Source organism: Equus caballus, chromosome 2 (genome assembly GCF_041296265.1).
Source record: "Equus caballus isolate H_3958 breed thoroughbred chromosome 2, TB-T2T, whole genome shotgun sequence".
Classification (NCBI taxonomy): Eukaryota; Metazoa; Chordata; class Mammalia; order Perissodactyla; family Equidae; genus Equus; species Equus caballus.
Genome location: NC_091685.1, coordinates 6961633 through 6985091, shown reverse-complemented (window position 1 = coordinate 6985091; position 23459 = coordinate 6961633). Strand labels below are relative to the sequence as shown.

The following is a 23459-nucleotide window of genomic DNA, read 5'->3' as shown; positions in this document are numbered from 1 at the left end:
AAGATGAGACGCATGTGGCATTTAGCTCAGTGCCTTGCTCATGGGTGGCGTTCTATGGGTGTTAGCTGTTTTGCACATACTGTTGTCACAGCAGTGGTTCCCCTGCCTTTATCAATGTGTCATTGTCACTAATTTTTGAGCTCTTAGGAAGGGTCTGAATCCCATTATCTCATAAGAGGTATTCATTTGAATTATTTGTTGCTGGTTTGAAGGTTGCTTTACAATTTTGTAAGCAGGGTGGAGGAGACAAGCATACAGATTTTATATAACAAACATTTAATCAGTGCTACTACATTTTTGGTGCTATTCTAAGCACTTTATAAATATAAATTTAATCCTCATAACTATATGAAATAATTACTTTTATTATCCCGTTTTACAGAGGAGGAAACTGAGACACAGAGAAATCGAGGAACTTGCCCAAGGGCACACAACCAGTTAGTAGCAAAGCCAGGATTGAAATACAAGCAGTCTGGCTTGAGTCCTTGCTGTTAATCATAATTCAACACTGAATGTGGATGATGCCATATAAGGAACACAAATAAGGTGCTATGGCAGTTCAACAAAGGCAATGGTCACATTGCTGTCTGACTGAAGTTGAAGAAGGCTACATGCAGGAATTGGTATTCTTACTAAGCCTTGATTTGGGGGGCAACTTTTTCAGGTGCTTGGGTATGGGAGAAGAAAAGGGAGGCTAAATATCTGCATATAATAAACCTCAGATGTGGGAAATGGTAGTGCGTTAGGAAGTAGTCCTGCATATAAGGATATGGAAGGAAGGGAAGGAAGGCAGGAAAGCTGGTTTGGGGCTGGAACATAGGAAGCTTGCAGTTTTGAGTAGAGGACAAGGTGAAGAAGATGTGATGTGGTCAGAGCTGTGCTTTGGTAAATATGGGGACAGCATGTGGAATGAATCAGAACTGATAGAGACTGATTGTAGAAAAGCCAGTTGTAAGGTTGTTGTGTCCAGAGAGGTAATTAGGTCCTGAGCTATGGTGAAGATAGGGATAGATAGAAGAGATATTACAGAATTTGTATTGATAGAGCAGAGAAATAACACAACTAAAATGGAAAGTAAGTTATTTATGTCATCATATGACAAGTGTAAGTTTATTTTATGGTCAGTAAGGTCCTTTGAATATCTGGGAAACTGTTCTCTTGGTGTAAATAACATGATTTTAAGAGAAAAAAAATCAGTTCATTCATTTCTAAAGAAATATGAAGTTGGTTTATATCACTTGGCTTGAAATTGACATCCAAGAAAACGATTACTTAAAAGGCTAGCTAATTGATTCAGAATATCTGAATTGAAAATATTTCTTAATCTGCTTAATGTAGACAAAATTAGAAACGACTTTAGCCTAATGATTTGGAAGAAATGATGGATATAACATCTTTAAAATTGCTATATGTGATCATGTCAGTTTCTTTCTTGTGATACAAATGTAAATTGCAAATGAGAACCTAAATTAGTTTATCAGTTGACTTTACTAAGTAGGAATCTTCCAGCTGACTTACTCTGTTTGCAAAGGACTTATGTAAAAGTAATCTTCAGAAAACCCTGATAGAAGTGGTTTGGATTAGTGAGGTTGATAAATGTCAGTGTGAGAAGAACTTTCAGTTATTGTTTGGATGTCTGTGGTGATATAATAATATATTAAAATATTAACTTTGCAAGAGTTAGAGTAAAGACAATAGATGATGCTACCTTAGAATGTATTGATATGATACCTAGGAACAAATTTGACCAAGGAGGTAAAAGACTTGTACCCTAAAAACTACAAAACATTGCTAAAAGAGATTGAAGAAGACCTAAATAAATGGGAAGATGTCTCATGTTCATGGATTAGAAGATTTAATATTATTAAGATGGCAGTACTACTTAAGAGTGATCTATAGATCCAGTGCAAGCACTATCTAAATTCTAATGGGCTTTTTTTGCAGGAAAGGAAAAGCCAATACTCATTTGGAATTGCAAGGGGCCCTGGAGCCAAAATAATCTTGTAAAAGAACAAAATTGGAGGATTCACACTTCCCAATTTCAGAACTTACTGCATAGCTACAGTAATCAAAACAGTGTGGTTCTGCCATGGAATAGAATTAAGAATACAGAAATAAATCCATATGTTTATGGCCAGTTCATTTTGACAAGAGTGCAAAGACCATTCAACAGTGAAAGAATAGTTTTCAACAAATGGTGTTGGAACACCTGGATTGCCATGTACAAAGAATGAAGTTGTACCCCTATTTCACACTATATACAAAACTTAACTCAGAATGGATCAATGACCTGTACATAAGAGCTAAAACCACAAAGGTCTTGGAATAAAACATGAGGGTAAATTTTCAGGACCTTGGATTTGGCAATGGATTGTTAGATATAGAACTAAAAGCACAAACAACAAAAGAAAAAATAGATAAATTGAACTTAATAAAAATTAAAAACTTGCACATCCAAAGACATTAATAAGAAAGTGAAAAGACAACCTACACAATGGGAGAAAATATTTGCAAATCATATATCTGATACAGGTCTGATATCTAGAATATATGAAGAACTCTTATAACTTAATGACAAAAGACAGACAAGCTAATGAAAAAATGGGCAAAGGACTTGAACAGACATTTCTCCAAAGAAGATACACAAATGACCAACAAGCACATAAAAACAGGTGCTTCACATCATTAGTCATTAGGGAAATGCAAATGAAAACTGCAGCGATAGGTTCACACCTGCTCGGATAGCTGTAAAAAACCAGTGACAGCATAAAATAGCAGAGTAAGGGGTTTTACTTTGGAGTGATGGAATGTTTTGGAACTACATAAAGGTGCTGGTTGCACAACATTGTGAATGTACTGAATGTCACTGAATAGTTCACTTTAAAATAGTTGATACAGAAATAGAAAATGTATCAGAAGACTCATCTGGTGTTTTTCACACTGTGCTACTGCAGTTTATAATATAGGAGGAAGAGGGAAGTAAAACAAAGTAAAATAAAAGTTTTGGAATCAATTTTCAAAAAATCAAAGCCATTTTCAAGGAGCGGATCAGAAAGTTGGACAAATGGGATGGCATGAAGGAAAAAATGGGAAATAAAAACAAATTATTATTAGCTTATTTCAACCAGAAGTCAAAGTTTAGCATTGAGATAATATAAGTTCAGATTTGTTTACTAGAAGCAAACTGGTGGCCTGTGAGTTTTTTCAGGTAAGGTTCAGAATTATCTTAAATCTTTTGGTAAGAACAAAGCAAAATATTGGTAAGTAATTTTATTGAAGATCTCAAACATAAGTTAGTAAAACTGAGAAAGAATGGAGTTCATATATTTCTAGAGGAAAACCCTCACTTCTTTGTATGGATGTGGAAAAAGAAGGGACATTCTTTTGACTTAGAATTTCAGTGTATGTATCTTTAGAGAATCCAGTGGATGGGAAAAACTACTGTAATTAGCTAAACTGATTTTTGTTACTTGAGTTTAGTGCAGCAATAAAAAGACAAAAAATGAATGCAAAATTGTTATGTGCTTAGGTTGTAATACAAATCACCTATAAACTACAGAGGGAATTTTTGTATCTGTTGATTTTTTACTAATGGTGATTGATTTTTCACTATTTGGTAGCCAGTTTGACACTTTAATAAAAATAATATTCTGTTTTGGTTTTGAGAAGGTGAGAGAGTTGTGCCATGTCAGACCAAAAAAATGCCCGTTCTTGGCAGAATAAGCAAGTTACCCCTAATCTTTGATTGCAGATGATGAAAGCCATGAACAAGTCCAATGAGCATGTCCTGGCAGGAGGTGCCTGCTTCAATGACAAGGCAGACTCTCATCTCGTGTGTGTACAGAACGATGATGGGAACTATCAGACCCAGGCTATCAGTATTCACAGTCAGCCCAGGAAGGGTGAGTATTTGAGCCAATTGACATTAGGAGAATAGGAGATTGTACTGGACTTGCAGAATTGGATCTCTCAGCCCCATAGCACTCACCTTCTAGATAGGCGACCACAAACAATTTGATTAAATTAAGCTTTCCAAGCTTATTCTCCAGGATTAGGTTGACTCCCCAAGTAGCCAGACTCACAGTTGCAGGTGGGACCTCTGTTTTTGAGGGGAACATTTTGAAAATACCGCCTCAGGATATTGACAGGGCATTGGCATTGGAATTGGAAGGTAGGAGACCAGGCCCCATGGTGAGAATACGCTTAGGCAGCTTTGGAGCTCGTTGAATGACCATGCCCACAGAACGTAAATTAGTAGGTTGACAGGATTCCGAAGGAAGGCTTCTAGGTTCAGTGGTCCTCAGAATGTGGTCTCATCACTTAGGAGATTTTTAGAAATGAAGAATCTACACCCCAGATGTGCTAAAGCAGAATCCTCATTTTAACAAGTTGTGTGATTCCAATGCTCATTAGAATTTAAGAAGCGCTGCTCACTGTGGCATTTCCTAAAGTGTCTTATCAGGTTCTACGGTTTTAAAAAATATTTACGTAAATAAGTCAGTCTTGCTTAATACATTAAACTGAGAAATCCTGAGTTAAACAGGTTTAAACAAATTTCTTTACTACAGGACTTTTCAGAGCCTTTAACAAACTATGTGTATTGTGATTTTCCAAAAGGAGGATAGTGCCTAGCCCTTCCTAAATTTACTTGACCATGAATCTTTTTTTCCCCTCAGAATACCTCCCAAAACCAGCTTTCTTTCATACGCTTTATCAAACACTTCTCTAGTAGACATACTCTAGGTCACCGTCTGCAGTGTATTTTTTAAATCAGTTGTTTAGTAAAGGCATAAAAGATACTTAGCACATGTATATTCAAATACAATATCCAAAATAAGGTAGCTGATAAGTCCACAATGCTCCCTATTAAAGTCATATCTAAAATATTTGAATAAGTTCTAGGTGTCATTAATGCAATTGATCATATATGTTGTTAAAACTAGAGGGTCTTCATAGGATGTTTCAAGGCCTGTGAGAAATCTGGACTAGGTCAAAGGAAGATCTCTTGAATAAAATATAATTGTTTAATTTGGAAAAGTATAGATTGGAAGAGGGTGAAAAATAGCTGTCTCTATTCCTAAAATTTTCTGTTATGTGGAAATACAATTCAACTTATTCTGAATAGCTGCAAAAAGCCAAAACCAGTACCAATGGGTGAAAGTTATAGCTATCTAGATTTGGGCTCAATTCGAGAGAACATTCTGTAACACAGTTATCCAGAAGTAGAATGGGCTGCCTTGTGCTATTGTGGGGTCCCTGTCAGCAGGAGTCTCTGACAAAGGCTGAATGATCTACCTGTTAGAGTTATTGTAGGACCACTGGGTAGGAAGTTGGAATAGCTCAGTTCCATTTAAGATATGGAGAAAAAACATAGTGTAGTGAAGTTTCCATAAAGCTGAATATAATTAAATATCCTTTCTTTTATGAGGAGATACTGGTAACAGGTGTTTGTCTTTTAAATACGTGTTTGTTTTTTTAATAGCTCCACTTGTTAAATAAAATAGTTGGCAACCATATCTCCATATTCAAAATACATTTGATCTAAAAAAAAAACCCTGGAAATCAATGAATAAGATCAGGGATCAGCAAACTTCTTCTGTGAATGGCTAGATGATAAATATTGTAGGCTTTGCAGGCCTGTGGTCTTTGTCACCAACCTCAACTCTGGGATCGTACTTTAAAAACTGCCATAGACAGTATGTAAACGAATGGACATGGCTGTGTTCCAATAAAATTTTATTTACAAAAAAAGGCTGCAGGCCAAGCCCTAGACTTGACCACTAAGATTTCTTTGCTTGTAAGATTCTTTGATTCTTGATTGGAAGAGGAGCAAAACAAAATGGGAGAGTATATCTTAAAACCTCGTTCCCAAAGCTACCATAAGCATCAAAATTATTGGTTACTTGTACATTGTGGTGTCTAGAGTTGATGTTTTGTTTTCTGTATGATGATGGTTGGAGTTCTCAACTACCAAACATTTCATTATTGTTCTCAATCCCTCCATCTCAGGGTATGTCTTCACTAAACTATTTCTATTGCTATTTTAGTGACTGGTGCCAGTTTCTTTGTGTTCAGTGGCGCTCTGAAATCCTCTTCAGGATATCTTGCCAAGTCCAGTATTGTGGAAGGTAAAGAATGAGTTACTTACTTTGTGTGCATTAGTTCAATCCTAATTGTACAACTGAAAACTTAGGACATTAAAGGGAGCCTTGACACTGTTGCCGTTGACTTCTGACTCTTCTTATTCATTCAATAGTGTCTCACTCTTCAGCTAATTAAAACTGTCATAAGGATGCTTAGTTCTCCAAAGAGGGGAGTAAGTGGTAGAGATACCATGGGATAGTGACATAAAAATTAAGAGCTGGCTTTTCAGAGCTCTGGGATAAGGGACCTTAGGGATGTAGTCTGAGTTCAAATATATCACTGGGTGCAGATCTGTAAATATATGGATGAAGTTCAGTCCTTCTTACGCACAAGAATGCTGTAATCATTGTTTGGGGTACAGAATGGGATATGTTTCCTGCTGGTTCGTTATAATTAGACATGACACATATCCTGACAAAAGTTAATTAAATGAAAGTTAATGAAAGGCTAATGAGCATACTGTTTATTTTCTTTGTCAATTATTCTTCACTGTATTTGGATCTGGTTACTCTTGTTGCATAACAAATTAAGCCAGAACTTAATGGCTTAAGACAATTATTTTATCATGCTCACTGATTCCTCTGGTCTGCACTTGACAGGGCAATGCAGGGATGGCTTGACCCTGCTTAATGATGTCCAGGGCCTCAATTGGGATAACTTGAAGGCTGGCGGTTACTTGATGGCTGGGAGCTAGAATTATCTGAAGGTTTGTTCACTCACATGTCTGGGGCCTGCCCTAGGATGATTTAAAGACTAGGAGTAATGATTGGAGTACTTATACATTGGACTCCTTAGCATGGCAGCCTCGTTGGACTTCTTACATGGTGTCTCAGGAATCTAAGCATGCGTAGTCTTAGCAACAAGGCAGAAGCCACATTGCTTTTTGTGACCCAGACTTGAAAGTTGCACAGTGTCACTTCTACCATACCCTCGTGTTGGAAGTAGTCATAAGCCTGCCCAGATTCAAGGAGAGAGGAATTAGACTCCACTTGTTGATGGGGAAATGGGAGGGGGTAGCATTGTAGAAAAGCATGTGAGACAGGAGATATTGTCGTCTTCTTTGGAAAGTACAGTCTGCCACACATGACAGCAGGTTTTCATTTCCACAGTGGCTTACTGCAGGGCCCTGTCTGAAAGCAGTGCTTCCTGAGGGTGGATTCCAGAGTATTAATTGAAATGCACAGATAATCTTACACAAGTTAATAGCTATTGGGTTTGATCTCCTTTATTGGTAATCTTAAAACAGCAGTGAAGAATAAAGTATGCCAGTATTTTACAACTAAATTTCACAACTCTGATTACAAAACAGAAACATGTTATTAAGAAATCATTAAGAAATCTAGGCGATAACAGTCATTTGGTCTTAACTGACAGATTAATGCCTATGTGATCGAGTATGGACTACCTTTGAAATTGTCTTTACAAGATGATTTAAAAACACCCTTTAAATATTGTCAAAAATGATAAATTGACTGACACAGATCCTTATAAATGCTAGGCAATGTGTTTAAAAGTTATGTTTAGTCTTTGGGTTGGGAATTTCTTAGATCTTGCATTTCACTGTGTATGTCAGTAGAGCAATTGGCAGCCTATTTATGAAATCTTCATTGAAACTCTTTAGAAATTATTTCAACTGACAAAATTTTGTGTCAGTGAAGCAGGGTAATTGCTCAGCATGTGACAACTTTCACCTTCAGTTTCAGTGTGTGCCTTTGACTCAGGTAGGTAGCAGCCCAGAAACAGTTACCATCTGTAGCCCATGTGAAACCCATATGGTAGGTTTGCCTTATTGCTAGTTAGTAAATAGATTTATCGCCTATCCCACTACTGTTGTTTATTCAGTGATTTATTTAACAAACATTTTCTGGGCATTCACTGTATGCCAGGCAATCTTAGTAAGGTGAGAGAGACTGAGATGCAAACAAATACACATGATTAGAGCATGCTAAATGCAAGAGTGGAAAGAGGAACAAAATGCTGTGTGAGTCCAAAAGAGGGATGTTACCATGTGTAAGTTTTCCCTTTGAGAAGTCTCAGGAAAAACTTTTAGTTGTGTCTGAAGTCAAGTCAACAAGCAGGTGTTTTAAGCAGAACCCATCTTGCATTTGCCCCTCATAGCACTTTCAATAAGTAAGAGGTTCAGCTCAGAGAACAAAACCTCTTTGTCAGCTGTAGAGAGCTGAGCAGAGTTTTACATTTAATCTTAGAGGGAGTTGTCTGATGCCAGGTACCATGTTTCATCTGCCCCTCTCCCTGGCTTGGTGTTTCTATCTTTACTGTCTTGGTGCTGATTCCCAGATGGAGTTATGGTCCAGATCACGGCAGAGAACATGGATGCCTTAAGACAGGCACTGCGGGAGATGAAGGACTTCACCATCACCTGTGGCAAGGCAGATGCCGAGGATCCCCAGGAGCACATCCACATCCAGTGGGTGGATGACGACAAGAATGTCAACAAGGGGTAAATGCAGTGAACTTCCCCTTTGTGGCTTTTAGTTATGGGGCTAGGCTCTGGGTTTTGTCTACACTGGTGTTTTATAACTGAAAGCCCTGCCTAAGAAAAATATGTTATGTATATGTTGTATACATAACACAGAATTTTAAGTTTCTGGTTTCTTGGCTTAATTTATTTTTTGTAAAGATTGGCACCTGAGCTAACATCTGTTGCCAGTCGTTTTCTTCTTCTTCTTCTCCTCCTCCTCCCCAAAGTCCCCCAGTATATAGTTGTATGTTCTGGTTGTGCTATGTGGGGCGCTGCCCCAGCGTGGCCTGATTAGCGGTGCCATGTCCACACCCAGGATCTGAACTAGTGAAACCCTGGGCCGCCAAAGCGGAGTGCACGAACTTAACCACTCAGCCACGGGTCCGGCCCCTCTTGGCTTAATTTATGAAGGAGTTTCTGTGCATATTTTTGAAGGGAGGAGGAGGGAAGGAGTTGATGAAACAAAACAATCCTAAAGTTACTGCAATAATAGTAATAATACCTAAGCCTTTTATCATTTTCAAAGCACTTTTGCTAATATTATTTCATTTGATATAATAACTAGTGTTGTTATTCCCATATACAGATGAGGAGTGAACAAGCACCAAAAAGGCAAAATGACTCCTCAAGGCTAGGAAATGGCAGGGCTAGGACTTAAAACCACCTCCTTGGGCTTCAAATCCTATACTCTTGCCCAGTATATGGCGGCTGTATTCTGATGATTCAAGCCAAAACTTGGAATCATCTTTGACACTTTTCTTTCTCTCACACATACACCTAATCCAACAGTAAATCCTGTTAGCTTTTCTTCAAAATATAACCGGAATCGTGCTACTACTCACTGCTTCTACTGCCACCCTCCTTTGGTGTGGATTATTGCAGTAGCCTCCTAATTGGGTACTTTGTTTCTGGTCTTGGCCTCCTCCCTCCCCCCAACCTAATCTGTTTCCAGTGCAGCAGCCAGAGTAATGTCATTCTCTGTTCAAAACCCCTAACTGGCTTCCACTATCATTCAGGGTAAAAGCCAAAGTCTTTTATGACCCATAAGGCCTTACACAATCTCTGTGTCTCTCCGCCTACCGTCTTATTTCTCAGAAGCCACGCTTGCCTTCTTGTTTGAACGCATCAGCTATACGTCTGTCCTCAGGCCTTGCCACTTGCTGTTCTCTCAGCTTATACCCTGCCCCTAGATAGCCAAATGAGTCACCCCCTCACTGCCTTCAAGTTTTTTCTAAATGTCACTTTCTTAGTAAGATCTTCCCTGGCCAACCTATCTAAATTATAACCCTCTCATGCACATTGCTTCCGTCCCACCTCCAATACTTCCTGCATTACATTTCTCAAGAGCACTTATACTTCTCTAACATACAATATAGTTTTACTTACTTATTTGATTCTGTTGCCCCTGGGATGTAAGCTCCATGAGGGCGGGGCTTTTGTCTGGTTTATTTACATCTGTATCACCAGCACCTAAAATATTGCCTGGCACCTAGTAGGTGCTTTAAAAAATTGATTGATTGAAGGAATATATCATACTTCATTGTAGTAAGCTTTCTCCCATCCATCCATTCATCTTCAGGCAATCATTCTACATGCAGGCCTCTGGAAATACAAAAAATGAATTCCACACAGTCCCTGCTAACAAGTGGCTCACTCTGGTTTTGAAGATAGTTATAAATAAGTGCACCAAAGTATGGAAGATGCTCATAGAAAACTCATTAGGATACACTGAAGATAAAAAGGAAAGCAGGAACTGGGTAGAGGTGGTAGGGCAGTGGTCAAGAACAACTCATAGAGAAACGGCTGCTGCTTGAGCTGAATCTGGTGAGATGAGTATTTGCCACGTAGTTGTGGCAGAGCCAGCACTGCAGTCTGAGGGAGTAGCAGGAGCAAAGGCAGATGGAGGACATTTACAACCCGGCACACCGGATTTAAGAAAAACAAAGATTTTAAAACTTTTGCTATTGAACAAGAAGAAGCAATTTCTATATCAATGAGTGCATTTGCTTATTACAAATAATCCTTTATCTTCTCATACTTCACAGGAAAATTTAATTTCAAAATCAATTTGTGTTTAATTCTCTGTTATAGCTGCAAGTGAAAATGGTTATTAGGACCAAAAAATTGGTAATCTGATACCGTAAGGTATCGGTAGCAGCAAGCAGGTTGCCCCTTCCTACAACGGGTGCCAGAGACAGCATCTTAGAAGAGAGGACAAGACCCCTCAGGGCAGACTCTTGAACTCAGGAGTTTAGTCTGTAGTGTATAAATTGAATGTTTTCCAGCCGGTCCTGCATCGTCTGGGTATCCTCTCTCAAAAGAGTGCTAATCGACTGAGGCTGCCTTTTTTTGACATTGTTGTTTGATGAGTTAGAAATTAAACTTAACATTGTTTAAATAATTTTAATTCAAGCAAATGAAATGAATCCCTGATACTGAAGTTAAAGTTAAATTTGATATTTTATACCTAGAGATTCAAAAACATAAACAAGTGTGAAAACTTAGGAAGAGTTTGCAAACTCTGTGACAACTAATTTGAATCCTCGTCAGAATGAGTGTGTATCTTCACATATTTATACTTGCTATATTTTGGAGAGAAAAGGATTATAACAAGTGGCCATTCTATTTAGGAATCTAGGAATGATAATTTAGCACTGAAGGGAATTCGTTGTGATAGATAATATAGATACTCGTTCACCAGTTCACACCAGCACTGTCATAATTAACGTACTTGATCAAATAATTCTTTTAATCAACAAACATTAAGCTCTGTGTTCCAAGCAGTGTGTCAGAACTGGGAATATAGCACACAGAGGTGAGTATATTATATTCCCTTCCCTTTACGAGTTTATTTGTAAGGCAGATTCACAAACATATGAAGAATACAACATGGTGAGTGTTAGTACAGTCGGGAGCAGAGTGCTGTGACAGCAGAGGGGAGAGGGAGAGTGGGTGGGTGGCCCTGTGTTCATTGAAGGAAGGCTGGAAGAAGAGAGCAAGTTTGAGTAAACAGTTTCTTTATGTTAAAAGAACCAGCTCCTGGAATCATGACTCCTTTTCTGTGTGTGTTCTTCGAATTGTTTCAGTGCATCAGCCCTTCCCGTGCTCTGTTCACGTACATTTTTGTGCAGTGGCTTATTGTTGCTGTGATGTGTTGCACAGATATGTTCAGCAAGGCACCTAATGTAATTAGTAGCAAGACTTGAGAAGGGGTTCTCCTAACTTCAAGAGCTGCTTCCATCTCTTTCCTTTGCCTCTGTTTTAGTGTCGTAAGTCCTATAGATGGGAAGTCCATGGAATCTATAACAAGCGTGAAGATATTCCATGGATCAGAGTATAAAGCAAATGGAAAAGTCATCAGATGGACAGAGGTAAGCAAATGAAACTTGGCATTCTTGACCCCTTTTGAGCACAATTTTTTGCTAGGCCCAGAGACACATTCTGGGCTGATTCTGGAGGATGAGAAAAAAAAATATCTCTGTTTACCTTCTATACACCAGTTCCCTCTGGTCTATCTTAGCTCACTGGGAGAAAAGCCACCAACTGCAGCCTGCAGCAGTGTGACGTCTCCTCCTTCCTATGCACTAGCTTTTAGAGATTTGTTTGTATTGGAATTCAAGAAGGTGCATCTCTGAGTGGTACATACCATCTTTGCTGTTTTCTTCAGAAAGCTGGGCTAGTTATGCTGCACTCACAGATAAAACTATCTTAGATAACACGGTCTTTAAAAAATAAACTTATTTCACCAAGAAGAAAACTAAAAAGAGACTAAGTAACTTGTCCAAGATTACAGGGTAAATAAGTAATGGCAAAGTCCTGACTCAAACCCAGATCTGGCCAACGCCTAAGCTGTTTCCAGACTATTGTTCCTTAATTTGAAAGCCGTATTAGAGGCTTACGTGGAACTGAGAGGAGCGAGCAGGGACACCCTGTGTACATATCATACAAATCAGAAAATTTATTCTCTGAGAATAAACAGGTAGGTCCTGGGTCTCAATTTCTTGTCAACCTCATTTATACTCATCTGTAAAATAAAGCATTAAATTATAAAATCTCTAGGATTCCTTTTAGCTTTAAAAGTCCTAATTTTTTTCTGTTTTTTAAAATTTTATTGAGGTCATAATAGTTTATAACATTGTGAAATTTCAGTTGTACATTATTATTTGTCAGTCACCATACATATGTGCCCCTTTACCCCTTATGAACCCACCCCAACCCCCTCACCCTCTGGTAACCACTAATCTGTTCTCTTTGTCCCTGGTGTTTTTCTTCCACATATGAGTGAAATTATACAGTTTGTCTTTCTCTGTCTGGCTTATTTCACTTAACATAATACCCTCAAGGTCCATCCGTGTTGTTGCAAATGGGATGATTTTGTCTTTTTTTATGGCTGAGTAGTATTCCATTGTATATGTATGCCACATCTAAAAGTCTTAATTTTTAAAAAAGTACTGTGACGTCTAGCTTTTCCATTTTATGCACAAGGTAACTGAGGCCATGAGAGGTTAAGTGCCTTGCCTAAGTTCACATGACTGGTTCCTGATAGCAAGAGACCAGAACCTGGTTCTCCAGTTCTCGAGCTCTTGCTCCAAGGAACTTATCTTTCATACCAGGCTTGGTGTTTTCATATGCAACTCAGTGTTTTTAGCTGCTTGCTTTGTAATGATTATCCCTTTGACACATTTTGAGTAATGCAGGGTCTGGAACATATAAAACGGTTTATCGCTTACAAAATAGTTTGACCTCCATTCCCTCAAAAGTAGGGAGGCAACCCATCTTATTTGCATAATGAGAAAACAGGCTCAGAGAGGCCCTGTGACTTTTCTGTTACTAGTTACTGGCAGAGCAGGGCCAGAGGTCTCCTGGCTCCCAGTCTAGAGCTCTTCCCATCATTTCGTGCTGCCGTTCTCACTAGTGCATCGGGCACAGGACTTCAGAGCTCCCCGCTTTGTAGTATTCTTAGTATAAGCCCCTTATTGAGCTGTAAGCTAGGAGTTGGTATCTATAAGCATTGTGTATTTGCATATCTCTTTTATATAATGCTTTTATATTATTTTCTCTTTACAATAACCAGAGAGGACAGGGGCTTTCCATTTTACAAAGGCAAATTGGGCATGAAGAAGTCAAAGGACTTGCTCCTGACCCTCCTCTATGTGACTAGGACTTGGGTCTCTCAGTTCCAAGTTTGCTGTGTTTCTGCCTGTGCCCAGTGCAGTGCTCAGCTTGGTGCCAGGACACTGACACAGCTCTGGCCTCAGCAGTGGCAGGGCCATGGATGGGAAAGCTCTGTCTGTGTGAGGAGCAGAAGACTTGGATCTGGGCTTGGCCCTGCATCTAAGTACTTCTAGCTCTTGAGTGAGTCACTTCTCTTCTCTGAGTAATCTGTAATACAAGGGGGTTGGGTCACATAATCTATAAGGGCCAAAATCTGAGACTCTAAGATCGTTTTCTAAGAAAATTGTTCACATATAAGGATTACCTCTTAGAAGTGCACAATGCAAAATGGAAGCCTTTTGGGGTTCTGAGTAAAACATACCATTATGACCATGGCCAAGAGCAGGGAGATAGGCGGGTCAGGTCTTCTTGCACATCTCAGAGGATGAGGGTGCTCATACACAGTGAGCTGATGCACTTGTTTCTTCCCATATCTCCTGAGCGCAAGGTTAAGTCTCTTTTGTGTGGGGAACAGGTGTTTTTCCTAGAAAGCGATGACCAGCACAATTGCCTGAGTGATCCTGCAGATCATAGCCGATTGACTGAGCACGTTGCCAAGGCTTTTTGCCTTGCTCTCTGTCCCCATCTGAAGCTTCTGAAGGAAGATGGAATGACTAAACTGGGACTACGTGTGACGCTTGACTCAGATCAGGTAAGAAGAGTCTCAGGTAGCCTTTGAAGCTGGCCTTGGGCAGTCTGTATTTTCTGACATGAGGTTTCCTGCATCAACCCAGAGAGCTTAATTCTCTGCACCTTCTGGCTTGACCAGATGTAAGTCACCTGGCCTTCCCTCTATTAGTAATACACCTGCATGTGTTGGTCAGAGTCTGAACCATCTGAACCTTGTCTTCCTCACCTGAATGTCTTCCAAGGACTGTCTGTAGTGTGGGGTAAGGAGGGGAAGTGTGTGTGAGGGACCTGCCAGCCCTGTGTGAACAGTATCAGTGCTACTCTTTGAGAACCGCCCAGTCCCACCCTTCAGGAATCATTCTGCCTCCCTCAGAGAGCAGGTCCTAAGCTGTCCCATGTCCTGTTTTTTCTTAATCCAACTACAGCAGGCTTCTGCTGACTGGGCTCTGCAGCTCCCACTCCTTAAGATTTTTCTTACTGTCAACGTTTCCATGCTGGTTGGTGGCTAAGACTTGAGCTATTTCTCCATTACTTTTCCTGTCAGCTCAGGTCTCCTATGGCCGGGCTTCCCTCCCTGTCTTAACTTTTTTGTATGCTGTTTGTAGTAACAATCCAGTCTTAGCACATGCCCCTTGCCCCAATTCCTTGTTCCATTGTCTCTCTCCTGTGGTTTAGCATTCTCATCTCTCTACATTTCTTTGGATTTTGGATCCTGTGACATATCTCAGTGCTCCTGCTTTGATGCAGAGTTGTGTCATTATCAGGAAAAATGTGAAAGGTTATATATCTGGCTCCATTTCCTGACTGGTCATCATCAAGTATATATTTTCTGTTTAAGGTCTTGCCCAATGCCGTAGTAAGCATATCAGGGTAATACAAGTGAGGTTTCATGGTCCTTTCTCGAATGGTACTGATAATCTGGCTGGAGAGAATTACCTCATATAAACAACTAAAGAACAAGCATTTTTCTGCTAAATGTTTGAGCCTTTTGAGGGCAGGGGCCCTGTTACATTCATCTTTGAATCCTTGTATTTGTACATGCTCATAAAATGGTGTGTGGATGGATGGAAGAACAGATGTTCAGTTCCTGCTATGTTAGGGAATTGTACCTAGTATGTTTCTCATTTTAATTTTCACAACCAAAGTTTCTTGTATTATCTCTGACATTCCATACCTCCCTACACCATGCCTCTCCCCCACTCCCCCCGACCCTTTCCTTTCCTGGGAAACTAGGGTCTTGCCCAAGGTCTCACAGCTACCAAGTGGTAGGGTCAGGATGAATAAAGGACAGGATGATAAATGACAATTAAGGGAAGAAAAGGAGAAATTTGTGTTCACTGCCATGTGTCTAGCCCATGGCCAAGAAGGACATCCCTTTCCTGCTCAGCCTCTTTGGCCCTGAGCCCCCTGGAGAGAGCTTTGTCCAGTAACCTGTCATTCCCTTCTCTCTGCGGTGTAGGTTGGCTATCAAGCAGGGAGCAATGGCCAGCCCCTTCCCTCGCAGTACATGAACGATCTGGACAGCGCTTTGGTGCCGGTGATCCATGGAGGGGCCTGCCAGCTCAATGAGGGCCCCATCGTCATGGAACTCATCTTTTATATTCTGGAAAACATTGCATAGACAGAGAGGACTTCATTTTTTTTCCTGTTCAGACCTGTTGCAACAGCAGTCATACCCAAATCATTTGCACTTTAGAACTGGAAGATTAAGCTTTTGTTAACACTATTAATGGTGATGGGGGGAGGGAGTGGGGGTTTGGGGGTCATGGGTGGGAAAGGGTGGTTGGGGGGACAGAGGTTCCATAATTCTAAGTCTTCTATGCATCGTCCACCAAGAAGATCTGGGCAGCTTCTGTTACTGCACAGCAGTTATGCTATCCTTGCAGCTAATCTCCTTCTGTTACTATTTAGACAAGAATCCTGCTCCTCTGTTTTAAGACTTACTTACGGTCTTGTGCTCGGAAATGCTCCAATGGGTACAACAATGACCAACGGTGGGTGGGAGGGCAGAGGGGAAATAAAAAATGAAGCATCAGTCTTGCACTCTTTGTACAGAATTGATATACTGATCTTGTCCCAGTTACACCACAGTGACTTCAGGTAGAAGTCACACAGAAATTTTTGTTTTTAGCACATTATTCATTGAAGTGAATCAAAGACCCAACAGACTGTCTCTCGTCTAGCCCAGGAAGGGCAGCTCGGTGTAAACGAGGTCACTTGGACCGCAGAGCTGAGTTCAGGATTGCTGGAGATGTGCCCCAGGGAGTGGCGGGTATTGAATAAGGGCTTTCTGGGAAAGCTGACAGGATACACCCAAGATGTTTTTAGTTATAATATACACTAGAGCTATTTTTAAAAACCTTTTACTGAGAAATAATTTAAATTTCCAGGAAAGTTGCAAGTACCAAAAAACCTATGCACGCCTTACCTAGATTCACCCATTTTTCAAGTATTAACATTTTGCCTCATGTGCTTCATCATTGTTTCTCTCTCTCCATAAAAACTGAGGCATTTGAAAGTAAGTCGCATGCATCATCGCCCTTTACCCCTAAATGCTTTAATGCTTATTTCCTAAAAATAAGGATATCCTCTTACCTAACTGCAAGACAGTTCTCAACTTGAGTCCATGTAGCATTGACCTGATACTTTAAGCTATCATCTGTCCAATGTCCTTCATAGCATTTTTCCCTCCAGTAAAGCTTCCAGCCTAGGATCAGACATGGCAAGTAGCTGTCCTCTTTCATCGATATTTTTAGTGAATTCCCTCACCCCATTTTTTAAGTAGAAAATGCCTCATTTTGAATTTGGTGTTTCCTGATAATTAGAATCAGTTTATGCATTCTTGGCCAGAAGCCTCCCTAAATGATGCTGTATCCTTTTTAGGGCATCTTATCTGGGGTCACTTGATAGCCATCTGTGCCCTTCATTAATTATGGTAAATTTTGATGACCTGGTCAAGGTCTTGTTCAGTTTTTTCACTGTATATTTTACCCCTTGGAATGAATAACCAATATGTGTAGAGACACTTTCAGATTATGCAGATATCTTGCTCATCAAAATTTCCCCTTGGATTTAGTGTCCACTGATGTTTCTTGTCTGAATTGATCTTTTCTATGATGGCTACAAAATGGTTTTCCAATTCCAGCACTGTAACTTAATTTTCATTATGAGCTTATAGAGTACTTTTTGAATGGTTGTAATTCATTATTTTGGTGCTCAAATGGTCTGATTTGGCCAGAGGAAGCCCCTTTAAGCTAGTTCCTACGTCCTGGTGACATGCTCCTATCATGTTATGGAAAACTTTCTTTTCTTGCCTGACAAGATGCTCCAGGATCATCTTGTGCTTACCCTGCCCCAGCCACGGAGTCAGCCATTTCTCCAAGGAGCCCTGGTTTCTTTTAGTGAGAGTGGTATGAGGAACCAAGATTTGGTTTACATATATGTGATGCATTCTGATCATTTTCTCTTTTAGTAAAAACTTATTTTGGTCTCAGACCAAATGGATGTCATAACCCAGTCTGAAAAACACTGCTCTTAGGCCAACTCCCTCCCTTGTGAGTGGCATCTTCTGAAAGCCCAGGCCAAGCAGGCGTCCCTCTGCAGGAAAAGGACAGTTCCAAGAATCCCCTGGAAGCTAATGCAGGCCTCAGTGGCCAGAGGTGGGCTTAGCGCTTGGCATGTACAGGCTGTGGAACTGTTGAGGGCAATAGGGCAGCAGCTGTTTTCCAGAGGCCCAAAAGCCTGGCCGTTGAAGCGTGGCTAGCTAGGTGTATCCGTCTTCGGGATGGGTGGGGTATCCACATTCTACAGCTGCCGCTCCATAGGCTTTGCTGATGGTGCTTACAGAAAACTGTGACTGACCTTCTCATAGACTCAGAGGTACTCGGGGCCTCTGAGGGAAAACAAGAGTACATGCCCATAGAACACCAGCTTGTAAGGACTGAGCCCTGGGACTGCCACCCCCTAAACCCAACAGGAAAGGTATTTGGGGTGTAACATCCAGCTTGGTGTAAATATACCTCGGAAGTTTGGACTTGGTTCCATTTTCCTATAGAAGTTTGTCTTTCTTCTCACTCAGCTAAATAATCTTGCAACTGTACGTACTTCTGGATCAGTGCAAGCTTTTTAATTCTCCCACTAAGGACAAACTCTGGCCCCTACAGAGTCAGGTCCATTCTCAATTGTGTAAAATGTCCTTTATGTTTAGTAAAATCTTCTTGTGGAATTAGGCATAAAATACCCAAGGCTAGTTTACTTTTTTCCTTCTTTAACTTTGTTTTTATGCACCATATATTGTAAGAATTATATATAGCGGAGAGCTGAAACATCACATTTCTAAGTCAGTCAAAATTTTCTAGAATGTAAACGTAAAATATAGAGACTTAGATATGAGATCCTTATAAACTAAAGAGGAATAGAATTGCCATTCTGGTAACTTATTAAATTTTTTTAAATTCTTGAATTCTTACCAAATGCTAGGCAATACAGTTTCCCTTTTTTTTTTTTTTTTTTTTTAAGATTTCTTTTCCTTTTTCTCTCCAAATACCCCCAGTACATAGTTTTGTATTTTTAGTTGTGGGTCCTTCTAGTTGTGGGATGCCACCTCAGCATGGCCTGATGAGCAGTGCCATGTCCGCGCCTAGGATTCGAACCAGCAAAACCCTGGGCCGCCAAAGCGGAGCACGCCAACTCAACCACTGGGCCACGGGGCCAGCCCCTCATTTATTTTTGTCAGCACCTTCTGAGCACCTACTAGACTCCAGGGCTATAGAAAATGGGACTCTGCCCTGTGTTACATTCCCATCTAGTGTCTTTCCTCATTCAGTGGTTCCTGAATGCAGGTGGGCCCAAAATTTACAACTGAATTTACTTCTATCATAACTAGTCATCTCAGGAATAATTTATACACTTAATGCATTTCAGACAATAATCAAGCAATCCGCTTGTTATATAGAAATATGTGATGTGATGGAGTTGGACCCCCACAAGCTCCCTGGCTCTACCAGTTTCATCCTTTTTGGGGGGGGGGGGTGCAGTGGGGGGAGGAAGATCAGCCCTGGGCTAACATTTGCTGCCAATCTTCCTCTTTTTGCTGAGGAAGACTGACCATGAGCTAACATCCATGCCCATCTGCCTCTACTTTATATGTGGGACGCCTGCCACAGCCATGGCTTGATGAGCGGTACCATGTCCGCACCTGGGATCCAAACTGGCAGACCCCAGGCTGCCGAAGCAGAATGTGCGAACTTAACCGCTTCGCCCCGGGCTGCCCCTACCAGTTTCATCCTAAAAGGAGCTGCCTTTACTTATGGGGGAAGATCTTTTAGGAGCTGCCCAGAAATATTTGGAAAACAAGCTCTCAAAATTTGGAAGCAACAATACAGGCTTCAGAATGGTACTATAAGAAAGAAAAATAATGTTAAAGTCACAAAATAGTTTGCCCTTTAATTATAAGCAGGACTTGCTGATAAGTTTCTTCCTATTTTATTCAGTTCACTAATTCAGAAGAATGTGTGCCTTGCACCAGATCAAAGAGAGTATTTAAAATTTAAAAATTATCTGGGTGAGGGCTGGGTCCCAGCTGCCCACGCATCCCTAATCTCCGATGTGTGATTGCAGCATCTGGACAAATCTTAGGACAAGATGAGGCTGGGCAGGATCCTCCCCCTAGCAGTGACCCCCGTGTGCCTTGACTACAACAGAGGCCTTTTAAGAACCTCAGTCGCCAAGTCCAGTAGGTGGCTTTGTCTTGCTTCCCTCTGCCTGGAGGTTGTTTTCCAAAAAGCAAAGAGCAATGAAGCAGACAAATCTGTGAGCCATGGAAAACTTCCTATCAAACTGGAATAGGGCATTTCCAGCAGAGGCCTGAGTTTAGGAATTCCTAGGGCTGGCTGGAACATTCAAGAACAGCTGTCCTTCTAGCCCTCTTAGTAAGCAGCGGATTGGGTACAAACCCTGAGGGGAAGACTGGGTTGGGTCAGGAAACCTCCTGGCCACCCCTTTGTTCTAGGCCACCTTATGGAGGCTTACGACCCTCCTTTTCATTCTAGAGTACTGCTTGACACACAGGTGTGACTGCAATTAAGTGTTTAGTCTCCCACCTGGAGAAATTTTGGTAGTTCACTCTGAGAGGTAAGACTGGTCAGAAAGCGCTTGGAAAAAAGTCATTTGCCTGGCATTCCTGCTCTTACCCACTAAAAGCTCTCTCTCGAGGGCAGGAAAGCATGGTCCAGCCCTATCCCAGAAACAGACACACACGAAAGCTCAACCCTGACCTGTGCTTATGCAATACGAGAGAGATAAGGAAGCTGAATGTATTTGCTTCACTTAGAGGCTTTAAAAAATGATCTTGAGGAATGCTGTGTTGAACTGAAGTTAATGCTTCAAAAAAGGAGAAAAAAAAAAGATGGGATGTTAAAGTTTATTTCTAAGAAATGTAGAATATTGCTGTTTTTGAATATTAAATCTATTGTAACCACAAATCCCTCCTATGTCTCCATTCAGAATAACAAAGCCAAGGAGAATTTCTTGGGAAAGAACTGGGGGATTTCCCTGGGTGAACCCCTGAAGAGGCGATGCTTCCCCTGCCCTCTCTCAGAAGAGGAAGCCATAGCTGCAGTGCCTGTCAATTAAATGTTACTGCTACTCTGGCTTTTAAAAAGTGACAAGGAGCAGGGCTTTTGTTTAGGACTTTGATGGTTACTCTGTGTGTAGAGTATAAAACCCTTGTAATGACTTAGACCTAGTTTCTTAAATAAAAAGTTACTTAAAATTATTATATATATATATAATTTTTTTTCTTCAGTTAACAGTCTTTTAGTCTTAGGTGCATGGACTGAGTCCACAGTACAAACTTGCCCTTACTGCCCACCACACGTCCTGAACATAACCTCCCTCCTCCACTGAGAGCTCTGGGAAGCAGGGACGCTGGGGCAGCAGCCGTGAGGAACCAAGGCACAGGCAGAGCCAGGGTAAACGGGGCTGTATGGGACGGGCTGCCACTGACCAACTGGAGTCACGGAACCCTGCCCCGCCCTAAGCCAGGGGCTTCCCGATCACGCTCGAGTTCTCCCATCCCTCACAGTTACATCTTTTAAAGGCACATCCAGGAATGCTGCAACTGGGGGCTGGGGAAAGCTGCACACAGTTGCTCACAGGGTTACGGGGCTACAAGACTCCATGGCACAGAGCAATGAGGCCTTGCCTTCACTCAGAGGGAGGGGGAGGGGGACTCCTGGATTCCTGCCTGCTTCAGTGGAGGCCCAGGGAGGGGTCAGCAACAGGAAAGACAGACCAGGACGGTGGTCAGTAATGCACGTACTTAACAGGTCTTTGGTGCTTGTGTAGCAGCATCTCCCTTAGGTACAAAGGGTTCTGTAGCCAGCAAAGCTGGGAAAAGTATGCTCCCGCACACAATCGCTGGCCTGACTCTGACCATCTGCTGCACAAGGGCACAAAGCATGGGAAGTGAGTGTAAACTGCAGTGAATATCCAAATACAGTTTAGAAAGGACTTCCTAAAGATAGACCTGGGAAGGTTTACTTCCCTCCTCAGGTCTATTGAGGATCATGAGCCCTATCCAACAGTTTTGCCTCTTGATCATCCTCACAGATGAGAAATTCTTAGGCTTGCTCCCCAGATATGAGTACTGGAAGGGGCCTGGGCAGAGAGCAGGGGGCAGAGGTTCGGAGGGCCCAGAGAGCTGCCCACCTCACAGGCCCCTGGGCTCCAGGACCAGCCAGTTCTCAGTGACTATCTGCACGTCCTGGCCACTCAGAGGCTCCCGCAGCCTCACCTTCACCTCCAGCTTGCCCCCAGTGGGCTTCCTTCCATCCAGGACCTGTGAAGACCACAGAAAGGGGAGATGGTAACTGAAGGGGGCAGGGGCTGGGAGCAGGCAGCTCCCTCTGTCACAGGTAAGGAATGAGAAGAGAGAAAACGTCCTGCAGTATCAACACAGAAGTCACATTTCATGACAACACTGCCCTTCTGCTCTTTGGTGCAGGTGGGGATGGTTTTAGGTTAAGTTTTATAAACAAAGTATTATATAAATCCAAATAAGCATCAATGCTCTCACCTAGAAACCTAGAGCTCTGCTCACTCAGTTTCCTCAAGGCAACTCCTGGAAAAAATGCTCTGGCTTCAAGGTACAGCTTGAAAACCACTAAGCCCAAACCCTCACTTCACAATGGCCCAGAGAAAGTGGATGGTAAAGTTATATAGCCACTGTATGGCAAGGCCAGGACTAGAACCCAGGCCAAGCAAGGGTTCCTTTCCAGCCCCCACACTGCTTCCCTCTTTCTGGGTATGAGGTGGGGCAGCTGGAGTGCAAAGCAATCCTACAGGCTCAAGAAGTGTGACCACTCTCAATGGGACCAATACAGAGCAGGCGCCACTTAAGAACGACTCCCCCCCAGCAGGTGGCGGGGTGGGTGGAGGGCAGGCACCCTACAGGGGGAGAAGCCCCAGTCTACAAAGGCATCAGCAAAGCTCTGGGCTGAGCTCTGCCCAGGACACACTGTACGAGCTCATGTAACACCTTCTCCTCTCTGGATCTTAGTTTCCTCATCCATCAGGCAAGCTCTTAGAATCCCTGCCTGTGAATTCGATGAGTTCACAGAAGCTTAAGGAGCAGTGTGGGGCTGATTTCCAAACACTAGGTGCGTTCTGGTGGGTCCCTGATCCAGACTTTATCAACTTTATGTCCAGAGTTTGTTCTGCTTCATCACGCTGCCAGACAATTGCCCCAACCATAACTCCACCCCTAAAACCTAGAAATTGCTGTGTGCCAAGTTGACAGCAATGATCACACCCCTCTAATGCACCATCTGGGAACCTGAGTGGCCCAGAGTGTTGTGGAAGGAGTACAGCTACTTCTTGTCTGGGTAGCACTATGACATTTTCTCAGACCCTCTGAATCTCTTCATTTGTGAAATGGGAATAGCACCTACTCTACAGCACACTTGTGGATATTTTTAAATTAACGGGC

The 23459-nt window shown here is 41.6% G+C and overlaps 2 protein-coding genes across 11 annotated transcripts in view; one reads left to right on the top strand and one right to left on the bottom strand.

Moving 5' to 3' along the window:
• Positions 1–21245, top strand: part of ZFYVE9 (zinc finger FYVE-type containing 9) — a 193048-nt gene extending 171803 nt beyond the window's left edge. For all 10 annotated transcript variants that reach the window (XM_070259969.1, XM_070259974.1, XM_070259968.1 and 7 more), the window contains 6 exons: positions 3752–3902; positions 6048–6128; positions 8443–8605; positions 11892–11997; positions 14316–14492; positions 15930–21245. In XM_070259969.1, the coding sequence (XP_070116070.1) occupies positions 3752–3902; positions 6048–6128; positions 8443–8605; positions 11892–11997; positions 14316–14492; positions 15930–16091 (840 nt within the window). In that variant the 3' untranslated portion in view covers positions 16092–21245. The remainder of the gene's footprint in view (positions 1–3751; positions 3903–6047; positions 6129–8442; positions 8606–11891; positions 11998–14315; positions 14493–15929) is intronic.
• Positions 20878–23459, bottom strand: part of CC2D1B (coiled-coil and C2 domain containing 1B) — a 14202-nt gene continuing 11620 nt past the window's right edge. Inside the window, exon 24 of the mRNA XM_023636821.2 lies at positions 20878–22310. Within this exon, the coding sequence (XP_023492589.2) occupies positions 22182–22310 (129 nt within the window). The 3' untranslated portion in view covers positions 20878–22181. The remainder of the gene's footprint in view (positions 22311–23459) is intronic.